The sequence below is a fragment of the Ahaetulla prasina genome, chromosome 5, assembly GCF_028640845.1.
Source record: "Ahaetulla prasina isolate Xishuangbanna chromosome 5, ASM2864084v1, whole genome shotgun sequence".
Classification (NCBI taxonomy): domain Eukaryota; kingdom Metazoa; phylum Chordata; class Lepidosauria; order Squamata; family Colubridae; genus Ahaetulla; species Ahaetulla prasina.
In genome coordinates this window covers 20,289,386-20,313,453 of record NC_080543.1, presented here as the reverse complement: position 1 = coordinate 20,313,453, position 24,068 = coordinate 20,289,386, and the positions used below count along the sequence as shown (strand labels likewise).

The window sequence follows — 24,068 nt, the reverse complement described above, 5'->3', positions numbered from 1 at the left end:
AGGTGCCTTGGAAAATAGCTTGACCCCCTCCTCTCTGTAGCAGCCCCTCAAATACTGGAAAACTGCTATCATGTCTCCCCTGGTCCTTCTCTTCACTAGACTAGCCATGCCCAGTTCTGGTAACCGTTCTTCATATGTTTTAGTCTCCAGTCCCCTAATCATCTTGGTTGCTCTTCTCTGTGCTTTTTATAGAATCTCAACATCTTTTTTATAGTGTGCTGACCAAAACTGGATGCAGTATTCTAGGTATGATCTTACTAAGGCTTTATAGAGTGGTATTAGTACCTCACTTGATCTTGATTGTATCCCTCTGTTAATGCAGCTTAGAATTACATTGGCTTTTTTGGCTGCCGCTGTACACTGTTGGCTCATATTTAGCTGGTTGTCCACTAAGACTCCAAGATCTCTCCATAATTGGTTCCGGGAGGCAATAATAATAATAATAATAATAATAATAATAATAATAATAATAATAATAATAATAATAATAATAATAATAATAATAATGTTTTAATTTGTATACCGCCCTTCTCCCGAAGGACTCAGGGCGGTGAACAGGCAAATAAAATACAGACAGAAATACATCATAATTAAAACAACCCTTAAAAAACTGATTCAAATTTGCCAATAATTTAAAATAACCTTACACCCCATAAAATTACAAAAATTTAAAACCCATCAAAATTCCATTAAAATTTAAAATTTAGAATTTAAAATCAGGCCAGTCCAGCCATACGAAATAAATAGGTTTTAAGTTCGCGGCGAAAGGTCCTAAGGTCAGGTAGTTGTCGAAGCCCGAGGGGAAGCTCGTTCCACAGGGTAGGAGCCCCCACAGAGAAGGCCCTCCCCCTGGGGGCTGCCAGTCGACACTGTTTGGCTGACGGCACCCTGAGGAGTCCCTCTCTGTGGGAACGCACCGGACGTTGGGAGATAGAAGCCGGCAGTAGACAGTCCCGTAAGTAACCCGGTCCTAAGCCATGGAGCGCTTTAAAGGTGGTAACCAATACCTTGAAGCGCACCCGGAAAACAACAGGTAGCCAGTGCAGTCTGCGCAGGATAGGTGTTACGTGGGAGCTCCGAACTGCTCCCTCAATAACCCGCGTAGCTGCATTCTGGACTAGCTGAAGTCTCCGGGTGCTCTTCAAGCATGATGAGTATCAAAAACAATGAGTACCAAACATTTTTTCCCCCATAAAGAATACTGTAGCAAACCACTAGGCAGCCAAGATCAACACGTTCTAGCTTATACATTGAGTACCAAACAAATGATGAGTACCAGAACAATTTTTTTGAGTCAAAATGCATTGAGTACCAAATTCAAAGGAGTTGAGTATCAAGGTACTACTGTAATAGTTATAGTGTTAGTCTGAATGTGCTTCGCACTCCCTCATTTTGTATTCATGTGAATAGGGAGGAGCTTCTCTGAGACAATTAGTCATGTTAGTCCCTTGGCCTGGACTTAAGCCCTGCTTGTATGACCATTGTTTGATTGCTACTCTTCCTCCTGTTCTCCAAGGCCTTCCCTATGCCCTGTACACCAGGGCCATAGTCATCCAAGGATTACCGTTTGCTGAAACATGTAAGGAAACAATACTAGTGAATAAGGCTGTACAGTGTTGAGCTTTTGTTTGCATATAGTAGTGTTAGTGAACCATGGTGGCACAGTGGTTAGCATGCAGTATTGCAGGCTAATTCTGCTGACTGCCAACTGCCAGCAGTTCGATTCTCACTGGCTCAAGGTTGACTCAGACTTCCATCCTTCCAAGGTCTGTAAAATGACGACCCAGATTATTGAGGGCAATATGCTGACTCTGTAAACCGTCTAGGGAGGGCTGTAAAACACTGCGAAGCGGTATATAAAGACTAAGTGCTATTCTATTCTATTCTATTCTATTCTATTCTATTCTATTCTATTCTATTCTATTCTATTCTATTCTAGTATTAGAATATATTTGTAGAAATATCACCCAGATTTTAAGTCCCATACATTTTTATTTGGGAATTAATTCAACTGAACTAGTTGGGAACTATTTCTGAATACAAAGGCACAGAACTGGAGTAAAAATCATTGGATCTTCTGCCATATAGTAAGACTGGTCAACCTGATGATCTTAAACCCAATCTTACTATTGTTAGATTTGTATGTACAATCTTACATACAAAAAACTATTATATATATATGTATATATTTATTTTCTGAGGTTTTCGCGGGTGTTTGTATGTAGGTCTTTGGTTATTCGGGTTTTATCCCACATAAAATTAGAAGTGTCTTGGCGATGTTTCGACGAAGTCTCATTCGTCATCTTCAGGCTTCAGCTTCGTGCTTCTGGGAGCAATGTGTGATCGCAGCTGTTTCTTCCTTTTTAACTGCGAATGAGACTTCGTCGAAACGTCGCCAAGACACTTCCAATTTTACGCGGGAGAAAACCCGAATAACCAAAGACCTACATATATATATATATATATATATATATATATATTTGTTTTCTGAGGTTTTCGCGGGTGTTTTATGTAGGTCTTTGGTTATTCGGGTTTTCTCCGGTGTAAAATTGGAAGTGTCTTGGCGACGTTTCGACGAAGTCTCATTCGTCATCTTCAGGCTTCAGCTTCGTGCTTCTGGGAGCAATGTGTGATCGCAGCTGTTTCTTCCTTTTAACTGCTAGTGGGGGTTTGAACTGATTGGGTGGGAGCTTGGCTGTGCTCTGATTGGATGGGGGTTTTTTTGTGCTCTGATTGGCTGGGGGTGTGTTTACACGGGAGAAAACCCGAACAACCAAAGACCTACACACACACACACACACACACACACACACATATATATATATATATATATATATATATATATGTATGTATGTATGTATGTATGTATGTATGTATGTTGTCTTCCCCTTCTTCTGCTTGTCTCAAACTTGTCAAGCATAATCACTTATCCTAGTCCATCATCTATTTGTACCTATACCCCAAATCAATGCATAACTGTTTGCAGACCATTGCTTTAAGCATTGTTTCCTACTTGAGAAGGGGGAGGGGGAGGGGGCTAGACTAGAAGACCTCTCGGGTCTTTTCGGAGTCTATTATTCTGTTTTCCAGTACAATATGCAAACGATACACTGCTTTTCAGGCTTATTTTTTCAGAACAAAGGAATTTCTCCCCCCCCCCACACACACACAAAGGACAATAAAAGGTCCATGGCATTATTGCAAATTCATCAGAAATGAAAACCTCAGCTTTTTCCACAACACCTGGAAATATGCTGAGACCATGTTTCTTGAAAGCCACAATTCTGAAGCCATCCGTGGGACAACAGAAGATTTCCCCTAAGCCAAGCCAAGCCTTTTTGAGGGGAAAAGAGGTTGTGGGGGGGGGGGAAGGAGAGAGCAGAGTAAGAATGTTTACTCTCTGGCACTCGGAAGTTGGTATTTCTCAGTGAAACATGATGAATCATCAGAGGCGGTCTATAAAAGGCAGGGCAGGTTATTTTGCTAAACCATCAAGAGTTCCAGCCTTTAGCATCCATCGAATCTGCAAGATGCATCCGAATTCTGCAGTCGCTTTTTTTCTGTTGCTGGGCCTGTCCTGGTGTTTTAGATTACAGATTTCCGATGAGGATGATAGCGACGAGTTCACAAAACAGGAGCTGCAGTTTGCAGAGGTAAAGTGATTGATTCGTTAAACCGCACATTCCTGCATCTGTTTTTCTTCTCTGTGTTTCTTTCTTCTCTATCAATATCTTCTTCTCCATCGCTATCACTATCAATATGGATGGAAACTAATCAAGGAGAGAAGCAACCTAGAACTAAGGAGACATTACCTGACAATTAGAACAATTCAGCAGTGGAATGACTTGCCTCCAGAAGTTGTGGGTGCGTCAACATGGGAGGGTTTTAGCAGATTGGTCAACTTTTGCCTGAAATGATGTGGGGTTTCTTGCTTGAACAGGAGTTGGACTGTTATTATTCTGTTAACATATGAATGGTAAGCTACAATAGAAAAGACCTGAACTTTTGGTGAATCTCTATGAAATATTATAACTTTTATTTCTAACTCTACTAGTGATTTTCTTTTATGTTACTATTGCCATCAGTATTAAAGTACCTTATTGAAAAACTGTTTTTCCCCTCTTCTTTCTTCTCTCCAGCACTATTTAAAGACTCATTATAATCTCTGGTCAAGTCCCGCCGGCATCTTGAAGTCAGGGGATACATTTTCCACCAAACTTCGAGAAATGCAATCGTTTTTGGGGCTAGAAGTCACCGGAAAGCTGAATGAAGAAACCTATGAATTAATGAAGCAGCCCCGATGTGGAGTCCCTGATGTGGGAGAGTACAACTTTTTCCCTCGAAAGCTAAAGTGGTCCCATACTAATTTAACATACAGGTGAGAAACAGCTAGCTCCAGATCCAAACAATTTGTGCTGACGGATTTCCCATGCCAGTGGCACCCATCACCTATGCTACAAGGGGGAGGGGTGGGAATCATCAAAAGGCTAAAATTTGGAGGAGATTTGATGGCCGTGGTGGGTGAGGGAATGAGGCAAAAGGATAGGATGTTTTTAATAGAAATGACAATGTGATCTTAAATATTTTCCATATCCTCAGAGCAGAGGTATTCAGCCAGTTTGGGTCGATTCGCCCGACCCGGCAGCGGAAAATTGAAGATGGACCCGCCCACCTGCCCACGCGCCCTGGCTCTATGCCATCCTATTTAGGCACATTTTTGAGGCTGGGTGCATGCACGGGTTGCGCACACCAGCAAAGCGCATGCACAGAAGGCCGGGTGGGCATTTGTGATCAGGGGCTAGGACGTTGAGCTTGTCGATCGAAAGGTCAGCAGCTCAGCGGTTCGAATCCCTAGTGCTGCTGTGTAACGGGGTGAGGTCCCGTTACTTTTCCCAGCTTCTGCCAACCTAGCAGTTTGTAAAGCACGTAAAAATGCAAGTAGAAAAAATAGGGACCACCTTGGTGGGAAGGTAACAGAGTTCCGTGCGCCTTTGGCATTGAGTCATGCCGGCCACATGGCCATGGAGACGTCTTTGGACAGCGCTGGCTCTTCGGCTTTGAAACTGTTATGAGCACTGCCCCCTAGAGTCGGCAACGACTAGCATGTATGTGCGAGGGGAACCTTTACCTTTACCTTTTTAGGGAAAGTAAATGAATACCACCCCTGCCTCAGAGGGATTGTCTCCTTTTATTTATGATAATATCATAGAGGGCTTATTTAAGATGAATGTTATGTATTACATATGTGACATTAAGATGAATGCTATGAAGCTGCTTTATGGTGGAACAATGTTTAAACAGCTTTAAACGTGTTAAAGCAGCTTTCAGTAAACAAACCACAAGTCTCACAGACCCAAGCAATCTCAGTTATTTCCATTACGTATGAAATTCATCTTTGTAAAAATAAGGCAAATTTATTATTACTCTGCCAAAAAAGAAACACAAACACACAAAAAAACCCACCACCACCACATTTTTGGTGACTAGAAAACCTGCTTCAGTAAATATAGGAAAACTGCTTCGGTTTGCAAAATCAAAAGCGTAAGAAAGAATATCACATTATTATTACTGAGTGTTTTGCAATTTTTTTCTGAGTCTTTAAAAAAACAAGTCATTGGTTTGATTTTGGTAGGATCTTAAATTACACCCCTGATCTGAAAAAGTCTGAAGTGGAGCGAGCCTTCCGAAAGGCATTCAAAGTCTGGTCTGACGTGACACCACTCAACTTCACCAGAATTCGCACTGGAGTGGCAGATATCATGATCTCCTTTGGACGAAGAGGTAAATAGACTGGACTGCCATCTGTCAGAAATGGTGTAGAGTCTCCTGCTTGGGTGAGGGGGGTGGGTTGGACTAGATCAGGGGTCTCCAACCTTGGTCCCTTTAAGACTTGTGGACTTCAACTCCCAGAGTCCCTCAGCCAGCTTTGCTTTGCTGGCTGAGGGACTCTGGGAGTTGAAGTCCACAAGTCTTAAAGGGACCAAGGTTGGAGACCCCTGAACTAGATGACCTACAAGGTCCCTTCCAACTCTGTTAATCTGTTAAAAAAATAATTAGGAAATAGTTGCCGTTGGTGTTTTCTTGGTGAAGCCATGGAGGACATGATTACTACTAGTTTTGAAGTATGTTTGGTAATGCTGGAGGACATGATTACTACTTGGTGAAGCCATGGAGGACATGATTACTACTAGTTTTGATAGGTGTTTGGTAATGCTGGAATCACAAGCAACTTACTGGAGAGCAATGGTGGGAGAGGACTAGCATTGCGCTGTCTGTATTTGAGAACTTTTTGTATGCATTTGATCGGTAACATGAAATGGTGGGCTTCATTTGTAGCTGGCCCAGTCCAGCTTCAGGGCTCTTCTGTTCTTTACTTGTTTTTTGTATGTTAATAGAAGGGTTATCGTTTGATTTGATTGTAAGTTAAAAATACTAATGGCGTTTATTATTATTCCATATGTTTGTAGAACATGGTGATTTCTATCCTTTTGATGGACCTTCTGGTCTCCTGGCTCATGCTTTCCCTCCTGGACCAGGTTATGGAGGAGATGCTCATTTTGATGAGGATGAATTGTGGTCAACCGATTCCAAAGGTAACTAAAATGGGTTTTAAAAAGCATTTCCACTCCCTTCATGTTCTATGGTTCTCAACCATATTTGATGTCAATGTTTAATCAGTGACTTCTTTCATAAGTGGACTTTCCTTTTTGTGGAAATACATGAATATGATTAGTCATTGTTCAGCTTCATAATTTCATAATGGGCAGAGATGTTTGTTTTGATTACTACCAGCTTATCAATATCAATTGCATTAATTAATTCACTTCCTATTTTCACAAAGATGAGCGCATATTTGACTGAATTCAGATCAGATAAATGTGCATAACCTTAGCTGTTAGCAGCATATATTCTAGCTTTGAAAGCTAAGCAAGGTCAATACTTGGATAGAGACAGTGGTGGGATTAAACTTTTTTTACTAACAGTTCTTTGGGCATGGCTTGGTGGGCATGGCGTGGCTTGGTGTTCTGTCCCCCCTCGCCTCCGTCCGAGCGATGGCTTAATTAGCCGGCACTATCAGCTCTGGCAGCAAACTAGCGAGCATCTGCCAAGTGATTCTGTTATCTCCCTTGATGCCGATGAGTCACCCAGGAACAAACAGTATTTCAGCTCTAGTTAAGCAGTTGACTTGCCTGTTACGAAGAGGCATAGCAGCCCTCGCTGGTTTTATATCCTGTGGGGTGTGTTTCCATGACTCAGCACTTCCTACTCCTCCCCCACCCCTGCTTCTGTTGTTCCCGCCTCTCCTGCCTACGAAACCTAGGGTCCAGCCAGGCCTGATTGCCATCAGCTGGGTCCGGAGGCATGGCCTGGGGGGGGGGGAAAGAGTCAGGAGACGGAGGCCTCATTATCTCCTCCACGTGGCCTGCCTCTGGCTCCTGGAGCTGAGCCAGGGAAGCCGGTGCTCCCGAGGTAAGTCCTGATGGCCCTTCCCCCTCACTTTCCAAGTAACTTTCTGGCAGGGAGCCCGGCTCAGGGGGCGCAGACACAACACTTGGTGGGCATAGCAGGGGAAGGATACTGTAAAATCTCCATTCCCTCCCCACTCCAGGGGAAGCTTATTGCAAAATCCGTATTTCCTCCTGATCACCTGGAACTGCAGTTAGTTCAGAATGCGGCTGCGCGGGTTATAGAGGGAGCCCCTCGTGGCTCCCGTATGACACCTATCCTGCGCAGACTGCACTGGCTACCTGTGGCCTTCCGGGTGCGCTTCAAGGTTTTGGTAACTACCTTTAAAGCGCTCCATGGCATAGGGCCAGGTTACTTACGGGACCGTCTACTGCTACCGAATACCTCTCACCGGCCCGTGCGCTCTCACAGAGAGGGACTCCTCAGGGTGCCGTCAGCTAGGCAGTGTCGTCTGGCGATGCCCAGGGGAAGGGCCTTCTCTGTGGGGGCTCCCACCCTCTGGAACGAACTCCCCCCAGGACTCCGTCAACTTCCGGACCTCTGAACCTTCCGTCGCGAGCTTAAAACACACTTATTCATCTGCGCAGGACTGGACTAGTTTTTAAATTTATAGGGGTTTTAATTGGTTTTAATATTTATACTATTTTTAATAATTTGGCTTTTAGAATAAGTTTTTTAATGGTTTTCTTAATTTGTACATATATGTTTTTACTTGCCTGTGAACCGCCCTGAGTCCTTCGGGAGATAGGGCGGTATACAAATACGAATAAATAAAATAAATAAAATAATAAATTTGGGAGGCAGAGAATAGATGGGGGCAGGGCCAGTCAGAGGTGGTATTTACCGGTTCTCTAAACTACTCAAAATTTCTGCTACCGGTTCTCTAAAACTGGTCAGAACCTGCTGAATACCACCTCTGGATGGAGTTCAGAAAAGAATTCCAAAGCTGTTGGCAAAAGTTCTTAGAAGCCAATTCTGTTCTGCTGCCAAGAAAACTTTTAAGCACAAGGGGGAAAAAATATACAGGTAGTCCTCAACTTATGACCACATATGAGCCCAGAATTTTTGTTGCTAAGTGAAACATTTGTGAGTTTTGCTCCACTTTATGACCTTTCTTGCCACATTTGTTAAGTGAATCCCTGCAGTTGTTAACTTAGTAACACGGTTGTTAAGTGAATCTGGCTTCCCCATTGACTTTGCTTGTCAGAAGGTCACAAAAGGTGATCTCATGATCCCGGGACACTGCAACCGTCATAAATACGAGTCAGTTGCCAAGCATCTGAATTTTGATCATGTCAGCAAGGGGATGTTGCGATGGTCATAAGTGTGAAAAATGATAATCACTTTTTTCTATGTCATTGTACCTTTCAACGGTCACTAAACAAACTGTTGTAAGATGAGGACTAGCTGTATGAGCTTCTCCAAAAGGGAGGGAGGAATAATCAGAACTCCATGGACCAACACTCTTTATTCTATACATTAATGATCTTTGTGACCATATCTCAAGTAATTGTGTTCTCTTTGCTGACGATGTCAAACTATTTAACACCACAGACAACACTTCTATCATTCAAAACGACCTTGACCATCTAACCGCTTGGTCTAAAAATTGGCAGCTCCAAATTTCAACCAGCAAATGCTCAGTCTTACATATAGGAAAAAAGAACTCTAAAACTAAGTACATACTAGATGGACATTACCTTACAGACGACCCCCATCCCGTTAAAGACCTTGGAGTTTTCATGTCAAATGATCTAAGTGCCAAAGCCCACTGCAACTACATAGCAAAAAAAGCTCTAAGAGTTGTAAACCTAATTTTGCGTAGCTTCTTTTCCAAAACACCACACTACTAACCAGAGCATATAAAACATTTGCTAGACCAATTCTAGAATACAGCTCACCTGTTTGGAACCCTCACCACATCTCTGACATCAATACAATTGAACGTGTCCAGAAATATTTTACAAGAAGAGTTCTCCATTCCTCTGAAAACAACAAAATACCTTATCCCACCAGACTTGAAATCCTAGGCTTAGAAAACTTGGAACTCCGTCGCCTTGACAAGACCTAAGTTTAACTCACAGAATCATCTATTGTAATGTCCTTCCTGTCAAAGACTACTTCAGCTTTAATTGCAATAATACAAGGGCAACCAATAGATTTAAACTTAATGTAAACCGCTTTAATCTAGATTGCAGAAAATATGACTTCTGCAACAGAATCATCAGTGCTTGGAATACTTTACCTGACTCTGTGGTCTCTTCCCATAATCCTAATAGCTTTAACCAAAAACTTTCTACTATTGACCTCACCCCATTCCTAAGAGGACCATAAGGGGCGTGCATAAGCGCACAAACGTGCCTACCGTTCCTGTCCTATTGTTTTTCTTTTCTTCTTCCTATATATGTTTATATGTGTATATACTATATAATCTTTTTGTATGATGTTGTGACAAAATAAATAAATAAAATAAATATTTCTAGTGACATAACAGCAGCCATCTTCATGACCCCAAAAGTCCTTGGAGGCTGAAAACCTTAGTAGAAAGAGGAAATGTTGCCTCCAGATGCAAATAGATAGCCTAACCCCCAACTTTCCTATCTACGTAGGTAAGTAATTTAGCTAACAGATACAATTTCAATTCATGGAAAGTGAAAATATTGGAGGAGCCTCTAGGACTAATTAAACCAGGGGTGTTCAAACTTGGCTGGTTGAAGAATTCTGGGAGTTGAAGTCCACAAGTCTTAAAGTTGCCAAGTTTGGACACCCCTGAATTAAACAAACACTCAAATGATGGCTGTTATTATTTTGAATGCTACCAAAAGAAACAAAAGGAAAAAAACAGGCATTTAACCTGACAAAATTAGGATGCAAGCTTGGTTGCTTTCTTGACACAAAGGCATATTGTTTCCTAGGATATAATTTGTTCCTCGTGGCTGCCCACGAATTTGGCCATGCTCTTGGACTCGAGCATTCCAGAGATCCAGGTGCTCTGATGTATCCAGTCTACACATACACAGGGAACACTGGCTTCTTGTTGCCAGATGATGATCTACAAGGGATCCAGACTCTTTATGGTAAGCTGGTGGTTTAACGTTTCTTCTACTTATTGAAACGCTGTGCCAAAACCTGCCTTGTAATTTCTTAAGGTTTCTTCTTCTTCTTCTTCTTCTGCAATAGAGCTCTCTGCTTTTCTCTCTTATTCTCAGAATGCTTGAACGTTTATTTGAATTTCTCTTGGCGGTGTAATGGACTTTGCTTGCTTTTGAAGCAATAACCAAATTGCTGGTTTTGTGCTTTATCGTTCCTGATCTTTCCATGACTCTGAAAGTTTCTGAACTGTCCATATCCAATCTTTTTTAAAAAGCCAAACAAACAAACAAACAAACAAAAACTAACGAGAACATTTCCTGGTTAGAGATTTAATGAAAGTATGGGAAAATTGGAAGCAGCACAAAATTCGTATAAGTTGTTTTCATCAATGGAAACGTGATGAGATAGGGAGAAATGCAAAAATGTCCTGTGTTCTACAAATATTGTTTAATTAGTGCATCACCCAAGGTCTTAGAATCACAGCATGTAACCTATATTTAATGAATAAACAATGTATCGACTCCAGGTGCAGGAGATCACGATCCCCATCCTGATCATCCAAAAACCCCTGAGAAATGCAGTGAAAACTTAACACTTGATGCTATCACAGAGTTTCGAGGAGAAATGATGATCTTCAAAGACAGGTAAGTCATAAATGAACGATGAAAGATTTCTCTACCACTTATGACTTCGTGAGATCTTTTGCCAATTAAGGGAGGCAATGATTAATTATAAGATTAAATTGCTCCAACAGACCTTGCAGATCTTGAGATCTGCATGTATAGCTTCCAAACATTACAGATGAAAACATTGCAACAATCCCTTCCTCTAACCAATGATTAATCACTGCATGATGTTAAAGGCCAATTCACTGCATTGTATGCTGACTTTATTTACCCATTAATTGTTTGTTCTGTATTGTGTAAAAATAATCTAGTCAAAAGCAAACAAAACAAGCAAATATACATTGTGCTATCTATCATCCTCATCTTCATCACCACCAGAAGTGGTATTCAGCCGGCTCGGACCAGTTTAGGTGAACCGATAGCTCTGACGATCACTTGGCCCCGCCCAACTGCCCCCACTCTATCCTGTCCTTTATTTCCTGCTTTGTAGCTCATCTCAATTATGTGGCACAGCTGATTTCTCTCCCCTCCCCCCCTCACTATTCTACTTACCCATTGCTGACATGGAAGGTAAGCAGATGAGCTTCTAAATGCTCCATTTTCAGCACTGCACGCAAGTGCCTTAGGCACCCACATGTGCAAAACATGCGCACACTGAACCGGTTGTTAAACCGGCAGCATTCCACCACTGATCACCACCACCATTTTATTCAACACTTTTATATATGTGTGCTTTTGGGAATTGGCAGCCTGTAAGTTTGGGTTGCTTGACCATTATGGTCTGCTTAGAATTATATTTGCAATCAAGATATCTTGAGATCAATCAAAATCAAATTGGGCATCACCAAAGTGACTCCAGATGACCCTTTCCAAATGTACTTCTTGAGTCCGAGACTTAATGAAATTGACCTATCAATATCTCAGAAGGTTTGATGAAAAGGTTGTTGAAAACTATGCTAATATTTTAGGACTATTCTCTGCTTGCATTTATCCATGACATGATAGGAACCTGCAATATCCCTTTTGGCTCTGTCCCCATTCCATTGTATTTATTTCATCCGCATCCCATGACAGATACAAGCTTAAACTGCCATTAATTGTCCTGGTGTTAACATTTTCCCTCTGCTTTCAAGAGTATCTCCCACACGTATAAAATCTGCTAGGCCTGGAAGGAGCTTGGAGGGAAGAGATTGGCAGTGGCTGGAAACAGACAATAGATGAAGGACAAGCATCACTGGTGCCTGTGTGTGAATGTGGGGGAGTTTAATAAATTTTCTTCTAATATTGTTTTCTGCCAACACAAGGATGTATGCATTCCACAATTTAATTTAAAATTTCAAACTTCGGTTCAACAAAAGGGAACACCCTTGGTGACCCCAAAAATACACGTAATTTGTTACCTCTGATTATCTCCATCTTTTTTTATCTCTGATTTCCTAGAATAAGAAAACCGGTATAGTATTGGTGCTATTGAACATATGCATGATAATAAATATGTTTTATGATTTGGATAATTATATACAAGTTTTTATTGCTTTTTTACATTGTCAGCTAGGAACACTTCATGATGGTTATTACAAAAAGAACAACAATAAACCTTAGCAATTACATTAAAAGCAAAGTGTTTTTAAGTCCCTGTGAAATGCAAGCCCAGAGTTCAGTTCCCTCAATTCAATCATGCAGTTTAATGGTTGTTGTATTTATTGGTAGGTACACAATATTGTCTCGACACCAGAGAATTAAGTTCTAGAACCAGTTAGTAGTTTAATAAAATGTAGGCACCAGGGGTGAAATCCAGCAAGTTCTGACAGGTTCTGGAGAAACGGTAGCAGAAATTTTGAGTAGTTCGGAGAACTGGCAAATACCACTTCTGGCTGGCCCCAGAGTGGGGAGGGAATGGGAATTTTGCAATATCTTTCTCCTAGAGTGTGGTGAGAATGGAGATTTTGCAGTATCCTTCCCCTGCCATGTTCACCAAGCCACACCCACCAAGCCACATCATGCCCACCAAGCCACACCCACAGAACCGTTAGTAAAAAAAATTGGATTTCACCACTGGTTGGCACTTTATAACAAAACATTCCTCTTACAATTAGGTTTTTTTGGCGCCTACATCCTCAGATGGTTGAAGCAGATTTGGTGCAGATTAGATCTTTTTGGCCAGAAATTCCAACCAAAATTGATGCAGCCTATGAACACTCTGACAAAGATCGTGTGCTGCTTTTTCGAGGTAAGTTGATGAAGAAGATTTTTTTTAAAAAGTTTAAATTATGTCCTCCTTTCCACCAAAAGTGATATTCCTATTTCAGAATGGTAATAAAGCTTAAAAAACAATTATGAATCTGCAGTTACAAATACGGTATAATTCTATCATTCTAAAGTTACAATTAAAAGAAAATTTAACATCATTTAAATACCAATATCCGTTAAATAAAATTCGGGTTCAGATTTCTTTGTCTTGAATGGGGAGATGTAAAAGTTCCAGTGTTGTCTTGGATGCATTTCCAGAAATTAGAGGACTGAAAGTCTAAATTAGTCCTTCATAGAAGTCTAAACTACAAATTAACAATGTTAACTGCATATAAAGAAAATTGCAAGGGGTCTAACAGCAGATCTGTGATGGTTTTCAAGTGGGACAGCACTAGCCTTTCAAAGGTTTTCATGACTACAGACGTTAGAGCAACTGGTCTGTAATCATTCAGTTCCTTGATGGTGGGCTTCTTTGGCACTGGGATGATAGTAGAGCATTTGAAGCAAGAAGGAACATAGCACTTCTCTAGTGATTTATTGAAGATACGGGTGAAGATGGGGGCCAATTGGTCAGCACAGACTTTTAAACAAGAAGGAGTTATCTTGTCTGGGCCTGGAACTTTTCCTGGCTTTTGTCTGTGAAATAGGTCTTGCACTTCCTTTTCTGTATCATTGAACCCAATGGGATAGGGTCAGTTGTAGGAGGCTTGGCTGTTGTTGGTGTGTCTGAGATGGGCGTTTAAAGATAGGTGGCTGTAGTTTCTTTTCAAACCTGCAGTAAAACACGTTCAGGTCATCTGCCAGTTGCTGATTTCCTTCAGCCTGGGAAGGAGGTTTGCAGTAGCCGGCGATATTTTTAAGAGTTAAAACTGCAGAAAAAACAATTGCTACCAACCTGCCTTCCATTGAGGACCTGTATACTGCACGAATCAAAAAGAGGGCTGTGAAAATATTTACAGACCCCTTGCATCCTGGACATAAACTGTTTCAATTCCTACCTCAAAATGATGTTATAGAGCACTGCACATCAGAACAACTAGACACAAGAGCAGTTTTTCCCCGAACGCCATCACTCTGCTAAACAAATAATTCCCTCAACACTGTCAAACTATTTACTAATCTGCACTACTATTAGTCTTCTCATCCTTCCCATCACCCATCTCCTCCCACTTATGACTGTATGACTGTAACCTTGTTGCTGGTATCCTTAAGATTTATATTGACTATTTCCTAATATGATTTGACTGCTTATTTGTTCCCTATGATTATCATTAAGTGTTGTACCTTATGATTCTTGACAAAAGTATCTTTTCTTTTATGTACTCCGAGAGCACCAAAGACAAATTCCTTGTGTGTCCAATCACACTTGGCCAATAAAGAATTCAATTCAATTCAATTCAATTCAATTCAATTCTATTCTATTCTATTCTATTCTATTCTATTCTATTCTATTCTATTCTGTTCTATAATGTAAAATATGACAATGTATTTTCTACTTTTTTTACAGGCAGAAAAGTTTGGGCTTTGAATGGTTATGATATAGTAGAGGGCTATCCTAAAAAAATTTATGAATTGGGTTTGCCAAAATCCATAAAGTTAATCGACGCAGCAGTCCATATTGGTGAGACTGGGAAAACTCTCTTTTTTACAGGAGAAAAATACTGGAGGTAAGTTGAATATTTTTCTCACCATCTTTTGTTGAGAGGCAAAGATAAATATGCCCTTGAATCAAATTTGATTCAGGGTGACCTCTTGGTTATGTCCATGTAATTTTCATGACAATGGTTTGCCATTTTCTTCTTTTTCCTTTTTTTTTAAATCAATCCTGGACTTTCTGATTTTCTCCCATTCAAGCAGGTATCTGACCTGACACTATTTGTCTGCACTAGACAAATGCAGCCAGGTGCTTCCATTTCCTGTGAGATTGTAGTCAGGTCATTCATTTGTTCTCACCTTTTCACTTGTTTTGGTTCACAAATTTCATGGTGTACTAAAACACTTTTAATTCATGGAACATTCAGTTATTCAAATTAGAGTTCTCCTTAGAACAAATCCAGGGAAACAATAGAAATAATCATTATGATTTTTTTTAAATTTACATTTATATCCCGCCCTTCTCCGAAGACTCAGGGCGGCTTACAGTGTATAAGGCAATAGTCTCATTCTATTTGTATATTTACAAAGTCAACTTATTGCCCCCCCAACAATCTGGGTCCTCATTTTACCTCCCTTATAAAGGATGGAAGGCTGAGTCAACCTTGGGCTGGGCTTGAACCTGCAGTAATTGCAGGCTGCTGTGTTCTAATAACAGGCTTCTTACCAGCCTGAGCTACCACGGCCCCTATGATTAAGTTGATGTAGGCCAAGAAAACGTTAAAATTAACAATTAAATTATTGTAACCCTAATCCTAATTGCAGAGTCAGCCAGATTTTTAGACTAGATTGGTATTTTTGTCCACCAATCAAGTCCTTCCCAAGAGCTTGGTATAGGCAGGTGATGTTTGATAGTGATAGTGTTAGAGATATCATCACAGGATTTATTTTTTTATTTATTTTTTATTTTGTCACAACAATATATGTAGGTATCATACAAAAGATTATATAGTATATAAACACATATGTGAGTAAATATAAGGAGGTATAAGCATATATATAGGAAGAAGAAAAGAAAAAAAAACAATAGGACAGGAACGGTAGGCACGTTTGTGCGCTTATGCACATCCCTTATGGTCCTCTTAGGAATGGGGTGAGGTCAATAGTAGAAAGTTTTTGGATAAAACTTTTAGGATTATGGGAAGAGACCACAAAGTCAGGTAAAGTATTCCAAGCACTGATGATTCTGTTACAGAAGTCATATTTTCTGCAATCTAGATTAAAGCAGTTGACATTAAGTTTAAATCTATTAGTTGCTCTAGTATTATTGCAATTAAAGCTGAAGTAGTCTTTAACAGGAAGGACATTACAATAGATGATTCTGTGAGCTAAGCTTAGGTCATGTCGAAGGCGACGGAGTTCCAAGTTTTCTAAGCCTAGGATTTCAAGTCTGGTGGGATAGGGTATTTTATTGTTTTCAGAGGAATGGAGAACTGTTCTTGTAAAATATTTCTGGACACGTTCAATTGTATTGATGTCAGAGATGTGGTAAGGGTTCCAAACAGGCGAGCTGTATTCTAGAATTGGTCTAGCAAATGTTTTATATGCTCTGGTTAGGAGTGTGGTGTTTTTGGAAAAGGATGTAAATTGTTCCAAGTAATGCTGCCTTTTGCAATTAACTGATGGTGATTTTGTCACATCTAATGCTATTCAAGTGGTGGGTTACACTATTAATACCACCCTTGCTTTCTTTTGCCATTGTTGTTCTATTTCTACTTCCAAGTCTTTGTATTTAGCAATTTCTTTCTCTTCTAATCTGCTATCTCTAGGTACTGCAACATTCACTGTCCAGACTTCTTTGCCTTTCTTAACAACAATCACTAAGTCTGGTGTGATATGTGGCAGGTATTTGTCTGTTTCTATTGCTGGTGAGACCTCAAAATAAACAAAGTCATAGAAAATGCTTCAGGATGTCTCTTTTATATATGACTATATTTTGCTCCAATTCATCATTTCAGTTTTTTTCTGAATAGAGAAATAGTTCCGGGCAAGGTTGCTCTGGAAAAACATTAAAGTAAATGTCATGGAAAAATTCTCATTTGGAAAATACATTCCCTGAATATTAAGCCATCAGTATAAGTCTGCTGCTCTGTTGCTGTTTAAGCTTACTCTGTCTTTTCTCTTGCAGAGTATGAAACCATTAGAATCTACTGACACACACACTCACACATAGGAAATACACTTTCTTAAATAAGTTCTAACACACAATGGTGCATTGCTGCTGGTAACTGTGATGAAATGTAGTGAAGAGGTGGGTTGCCAAAAGGAGATGTGTACTAGTGGAGTAAGAGACAATATAGCTTGGATGTTATGTGTAAGAGAAAGAGGGTGAAGACAGACCCCCCCCAATAGTTCTCAGAGTATATGATAGATACAGACAATAGAGTCCTCAGTTTAGCAAGATTCTGTCTACAGGAGAGAAATCATCTTGGAAGAATAACCATTTGTCACTCTTGGTTTTAGGCCTGACAGTGTCTTTTGGATGCCATTCAAGTGCTTTGTTTTCCTAGCATTTTATGTTATTGACAAACCATTACTTCAATACGGGATATTATCAGTGGTAGGTTTCTACCAGTTTGCCCAGATTTGGGAGAACCGGTAGCGGCAGCAGGAGGCTCCACCCTCCCACCTGGATGCCCATGCCCATGAGCAAACCAGTAGTGACAGGTTTTGAAACCTGCCCTTGGATATTATGCTTTCCCTGTTGTAAATTGTGTTTCAAAGAAATTCTTGCTAAAGAACTGCACTACATAGAATGCTGTAAATAAACCACGGATAACAGTAGTAACAGCTTTTCATTTGTTTTCCTCTTCAATGTAGTTTTGATGAACAGAATCAGATCATGGACAAAGGCTACCCTAGATTTATACAAGACGACTTCCCAGGAATTGGTCGCCGAGTAGATGCAGTCTATCAGAAGAACGGTATGTGTGTTTGATTTTTGACAGGGATATTTGGGGGGCTTCCAGCCTTTTTAAGTAATTCCCCTTTCTTCTGGTCCATCAGCCCTGGACAGATTGGCCGAGTTTCCATCTTGCTTCTACAAAATCATAAAGTGTTTTCCTGGGAAATTGACCCTTGTTCTGAACTGCCATAACATATCCAACCTACCTGAAAGATACCAAATTAAGGGAGGGTCCCCTGAGATGTAAAAGTAAAAGGTGGTTTTAACCAACCATTAGGCCCCCTCCTCAAAATTTGACACCACTCTTTGCTCTTCCTTCCATGTAATATTAAGCAGAGCTTAATATTCATATTAATTTGGAGATTTATAACAGACTGAGAAAGAAGCCAGGAAGAAAATAGTCAGAAATTATTCCTGGTTTGTTGTCTTCTGCTCTTGTTGGAAGCAAGGGAGGAATAACATTGGACTATAGCTTTCTGTTTAATTACTTTTTAAAAAAATAGTGAGGTACAATGTAATAAACAATTATATCAGCAATAGTGAGTATACAATATTATGCAAGGTATCTAAACAAACAAGAGAAGGGAATAAAAGAATGATATACAAATAAATAAGCAAGCAGTTTCCAACTGTCAAAGACATTTTCATTTTCCAATATATCTTTAAATAATTGTGAACAAGTGAATATATTAAAAGGTAAAGATAAAGGTTCCCCTCGCATATATGTGCTAGTCATTCCCGACTCTAGGGGGTGGTGCTCATCTCCTTTTCAAAGCCAAAGAGCCAGCGCTGTCTGAAGAGGTCTCTGTGGTCATGTGACCAACACGATTAAACGCCAAAGGCTCACAGAATGCTGTTATCTTCCCACCGAAGGTGGACCCTATTTTTCTACTTGCATTTTTTACATGCTTTCGAACTGCTAGGTTGGCAGAAGCTGGGACATGTAACGGGAGCTCACCACATTACGCGGCACTAGGGATTCAAACTGCTGAATTGCCAACCTTTCGATCGACAAGCTCAGCGTCTTAACCACTGAGCCGCTGCATCCCATGAATATATTAGGTCATTTTAAAAGACTACATTTGCCATTAAATTCTAAAGGAGGCATAAACATCAATAACCATAACCAAAACAGTGAGTGAGACAATTATGTAATTTCCAGAGCCATTCTGTCAAATTTAGTAATGCAGTTTCTTAATATAATGAGACAGGATATACATAATTTGGGTAGGTGCTTTGGATCTCTTTGAATTCTTTTCTTTCCCTCTGTAGTTCTGAGCCACCCTTTCTGAAATGATAAATTTGCTTTTTCTGTCATATAACTTCCACAAAATGAAAATATGTGAAAATTGACTTAGCCAGGAGATAAACTGATTGCCAAAGAAAGGGACAAAATCATTCACAAGTGATACAGGAACTGTTCCACCCAAATCCAGATTAGGGATGTGCTGGCCAGTTGCCACCTATAGAGTGGGATTTTACATGCCTGCAAAAGGAACTTGGGTCCTAATCCAAGTTCTACAAAGATATGGACTTCTTTGACCAGAAGTCTCTGGATACTATACTTGATCTAAGCTAAAAGGCTGAGAAGTCATTGGATAGGACCAATACTGAACACTGAAATAGCAGAATGGATAGAGGAGAGAATGTTGACCAATTTCATTTCTGCTACTTCAGTCAAGATCAGATATTCAAAGGGTACCAGGGTCTGGAAGGGAGGTAATTGAAAATTTCAGACAAATCAGCCATCAATAGACCCATAGAGATAAACTACATTTACACACCATTCAAAAGACAGAATAAAAATCTAGGAATTAGTCAATAAACATCCCTTCCACCAGTCAACCTCAGATGTATCATCACCAGGCAAATAATCAGGCAGAAAAGAAGATACTAATCAAGGAACCATCAATGAGAACATCACATCTCTATCAAAAGTGGTAGGACATGCTACAATATATACAGAGAGAGAGAGAGAGTCCCACATTTGCTTGCATTGATGATGTAACCTAGTTAAAACATCTGCAGCAAACAATCAGGCTCAGAGAGCACCAAGAATTCTACCTAGTTCAACCTATAAATATAGGTTGAGTAGAACTATAAATACTCTTTGACTGAAAGTTTTATCCTTCCCCTATCTGGGTAGGAATATCCTGTGAATAGAATTAACTTCCTGGAGTATCCTGCTGGTGGAAGCAAACTCAGAATCTAATCCTTACGATTTGGGGAAAAAATGTGTTCAATATCAGCAGCAATATGGCAGTGATACCAAGCGGTATTTTTTAAAAAAATAATTTTAATCTTTTACAGGCTATTTGTATTTCTTCAACGGACCACTGCAGTTTGAATTCAGCATCTGGGATGAAAGAATCAGTCGTGTCTTGAGAACTAACTCAATCTTTTGGTGCTGAATATATTAAGCCGGGTTCTGAACTGTGGGATAATTTGCTACTCATGAAAAATAATACTGTACGTGAATATTTTTTTAAAAACTAAAAGCTTGATTCTGTGAACAAGCTTAGATAACGTTGCTGATTTTATATTGTATATATGGGACATATAGCTATCAGTCTGGAACTGAGTTAAATTGAAAAGGTTTAGCTTTTTGTAATGTATCAACATTTTATATGGATTAACACTATTTAATAGTTGATAAAAGACTATATTCCTGTTAAGGACTGACTGGAGAAAAGAAACCCTCGGGGGAAAAAACACATCCTTGTTGGTAGTAAGCAACTTCAGGCAATTGTTCAATGATAAAATTAAAAATGGGCAGAGAGGAGGGAGGGGCAGATCAGAGGTGGGTTTCAGTGGGTTCTGACCAGTTTTGGAGAACCAGTAGTGGAAATTTTGAGTAGTTCTGAGAACCGGTAGTAAAAATTCTGACTGGCCCCACCCCCATCTATTCTCTGTCTCCCAAGTCCCAGCTGATCAGGAGAAAATGGGGATTTTGCAGTAACCTTCCCCTGGATTGGAGAGGGAATGGAGATTTTACAGTAGTGTAATGTTGGAGTGGGGTGGGAATGGAGATTTTATAGTATCCTTCCCCTGCCACGCCCACCAACCCACACCCACCAAGCCATGTCATGCCCACCAAGCCACGCCCACAGAACTGGTAGTAAAAAAGTTGAAACCCACCACTGGGGCAGATCTCTGATTTTCAGAATCTCATGAAGTTAATTGTCGACATCAAGGATCAGTCAAGTGATCTTGAAAAGAGAAAATGTGATAAATTTGGGAGCGTTCTGAGAATTTAAATAGTTTTATTTATTTATTTTTTAAAAAGGGCTTTAATTTAAATTGACTTTCAAGCGGGTATTACAGAGGAGTATCTCAGGTCATGCTTGATGACCCGAAGGTAAATTAATAAATTTACAGGTAGTTCTCTACTTACGGCCATAATTGAGCCCGATATTTCTGTTGCTAAGTGTGACAGTTGTTAAGTGAGTATTGCCCCATTTAACAACTTTTCTTGCCCTAGTTGTTAAGTGAATCACTGCAGTTGTGAAATTAATAATGGTTATTAAGTGAATCGGGCTTCCTCATTGACTTTGCTTGTCAGAAGGTCATAAAAAATGATCGCATGACTTTGGGACACTGCAACCATCATAAATATGAACCAGTTGCCAAGCCTCCTAATTTGGATCACATGACCATGGGGATGCTGCAATGGTTATAAGTGTGAAAATGGCCATAAGTCACGTTTTTCAGTGACGTAGTAACTTTGAACTGTCGCTAAATGCAGTGTTGTAAGTCAAGAACTATCTGTAACTTGGAGAAAGAAACACTTTTCAGGATGATGTCTCAAACCTTAAGGATGAAAGTAAGTGGGGGAAGGGGGTATTATGAGCCTATGCACTACATTTCAGTATAAATGAAGACTTCAAACAATAGGGATTTCCCCCCTAAAGTTCATAAAGAAATCTGAAAGGAGACCATGGAAAATGCACAATTGAAGATTATCTCCAGAGTCCTAGATTCCTTAAATCTTATTTTTTTTTAATAAGAGCATTTTAGAAAAAAATTTGAAAAGCATATTTCCTCATTTTACAAGGAAAGAGACCTTTGTTTTAGTTATTTTTTCATTCATTTTGTATTTAGTGTAACACTGTCTACAAATTCGTAGCATTTAAAAATATGTGAAGTTATAGTTATGTTTCTTATGTTATGTGTGTGCGTGTTTTTTTTAAAATCACAAATAAAGTGCATAAATACATACACCTTAAAAATGTGCATTTTTTTTCCCTCCCATCATTTGTGTGGTTTAAATTAAGAGGAAACTTGGGATGATTCTGTAAACAGAAAACAAGGCTGCCTATGTAAAAATAACACGTAAAATAACATGATGTCTAAATGAGATTATCCAACTATATTCTTCTCTAGTCATTCTATGTGGGCATTATCTTGCATTGATAATCTATTACATAAAGTTTTGCCAAAATGTAAGACATCGAGCAGCCTTTTATCATTGTCCTCCCTCCAAATTCCTTTCCAGATGAAGCATTACAGGATAGCTTCAATTATCTGTCTACATTTCTGTTTCTTAAATTAGATGTTGGTATCATTCAGTGAACATGTAGAAGCCTAAATGCAAACTAATAAAACCCAATTGCTATATTCAGCTTCCCCAATAAACTATAATAAACATGACAAACTAGATAAATAAATACAAAATTATGCATATACCCACATATATTATATGACACAGAGAAACAACGCAGTCTAGTTTGGATGTCTTCTTGTACATACATACTCCTTGTACATACATGCTCCTTGTACATACATACTCTGCCACCTTCGAAATGACCTGAGTTTAACTCATAGAATCATCTGTTACAACGTCCTTCCTGTCGAAGACTACTTCAGCTTCAATCGCAACAATACACGAGCACACAATAGATTTAAGCTTAATGTGAACCACTCCAATCTTGATTGCAGAAAATATGACTTCACTAACAGAATTATTAATGCCTGGAATGCACTACCAGACTCTGTGGTCTCTTCCCAAAATCTCCAAATCTTTAACCAAAAACTCTCTACTATTGACCTCACCCCATTCCTAAGAGGCCTGTAAGGGGCGTGCATAAGACCACCAGTGTGCCTACCATTCCTGTCCTAATGTTCCCTTTGATTGTATACAATTTCATATAGTTATTATATATATGCTTATATATCGTATAGTTATTTCATGCTTATGCTTATATATACCGTTGTGACTAAATAAATAAAAAAATAAATAAATAATAAATAATGTGCCTTAATAGGATGGCCTGGTTCACACAATAGGGCCGCGGTGTGGCTCAGGCTGTAAGAAGCTTGTTATTAAAGACAGCTGCCTGCAATTACTGCAGGTTCTAGTCCCACCAGGCCCAAGGTTGACTCAGCCTTCCATCCTTTATAAGGTAGGTAAAATGAGGACCCAGATTGTTGGGGGGGGCAATAAGTTGACTTTGTATATAAATATACAAATAGAATGAGACTATTGCCTTACACAATGTAAGCCGCCCTGAGTCTTCGGAGAAGGTTGGGATATAAATGTTAAAAAAAAAAATGTTAATGCAATGGGTGGTTTTACCACGACACATTGAATCCCAAATAACTCAACTCCATTTAAACCTAATCTAACAAGTTTCGTAACAAAAGCTATGCAGCTTTATTGGATCAACAAATCCTTGGAACTATGAAAAGTACAGTCATCTCATTTTGAAAAGCCGAATTATGAGTGTGGTAGAATAAATGCTGCATCCATGTTTTTTCATTAAACAGTGGTACCTTGTACTTGTTAATTGTTTTCTGGAGGCGTGATGAGTACTAAAAATGATGAGTACCAAACAAAGCACTTGACTTACTGTCTGTAGAGATTCTCAGTCATCCAGGTGATGGTGACCCAAAGGTACTTTTTCAGGAGGCAACTGGGCTTTCTTATTTTTTTCTTTGAGGACCTGGATGACTGAGAATCTCTATAACTAACACTGCTATCATGTCACCCCTGTTCTTGCATAGTCATGCAACTATTCTTCATATGTTTTAGCTTCTAGTCCCTAATCATCTTTGTCAGTCTTCTTTTCTCCTTG

General features: G+C 39.6%; 1 protein-coding gene across 1 annotated transcript; it reads left to right on the top strand.

Annotated features, from left to right (window-relative positions):
* The first annotated feature begins 3,509 nt into the window (after positions 1-3,509).
* LOC131200055 (collagenase 3-like) lies at positions 3,510-22,173 on the top strand. The gene is made up of 10 exons (XM_058186391.1): positions 3,510-3,653; positions 4,140-4,378; positions 5,633-5,781; positions 6,468-6,593; positions 10,383-10,544; positions 11,087-11,204; positions 13,283-13,416; positions 14,944-15,103; positions 17,910-18,013; positions 20,305-22,173. The coding sequence occupies exons 1-10, from the start codon at positions 3,531-3,533 to the stop codon at positions 20,403-20,405; spliced, it is 1,416 nt and encodes a 471-aa protein (XP_058042374.1). The 5' UTR covers positions 3,510-3,530; the 3' UTR covers positions 20,406-22,173.
* Positions 22,174-24,068: the final 1,895 nt, after the last annotated feature.

Bases quoted from the DNA above. Each gene is read 5' to 3' on its own strand.
- LOC131200055 (XM_058186391.1), top strand. From the start codon at position 3,531: ATGCATCCGAATTCTGCAGTCGCTTTTTTTCTGTTGCTGGGCCTGTCC. The intron at 4,379-5,632 runs GTGAGAAACAGC...TGATTTTGGTAG, and splicing joins CATACTAATTTAACATACAG to GATCTTAAATTACACCCCTG. The intron at 6,594-10,382 runs GTAACTAAAATG...ATTGTTTCCTAG, and splicing joins GTGGTCAACCGATTCCAAAG to GATATAATTTGTTCCTCGTG.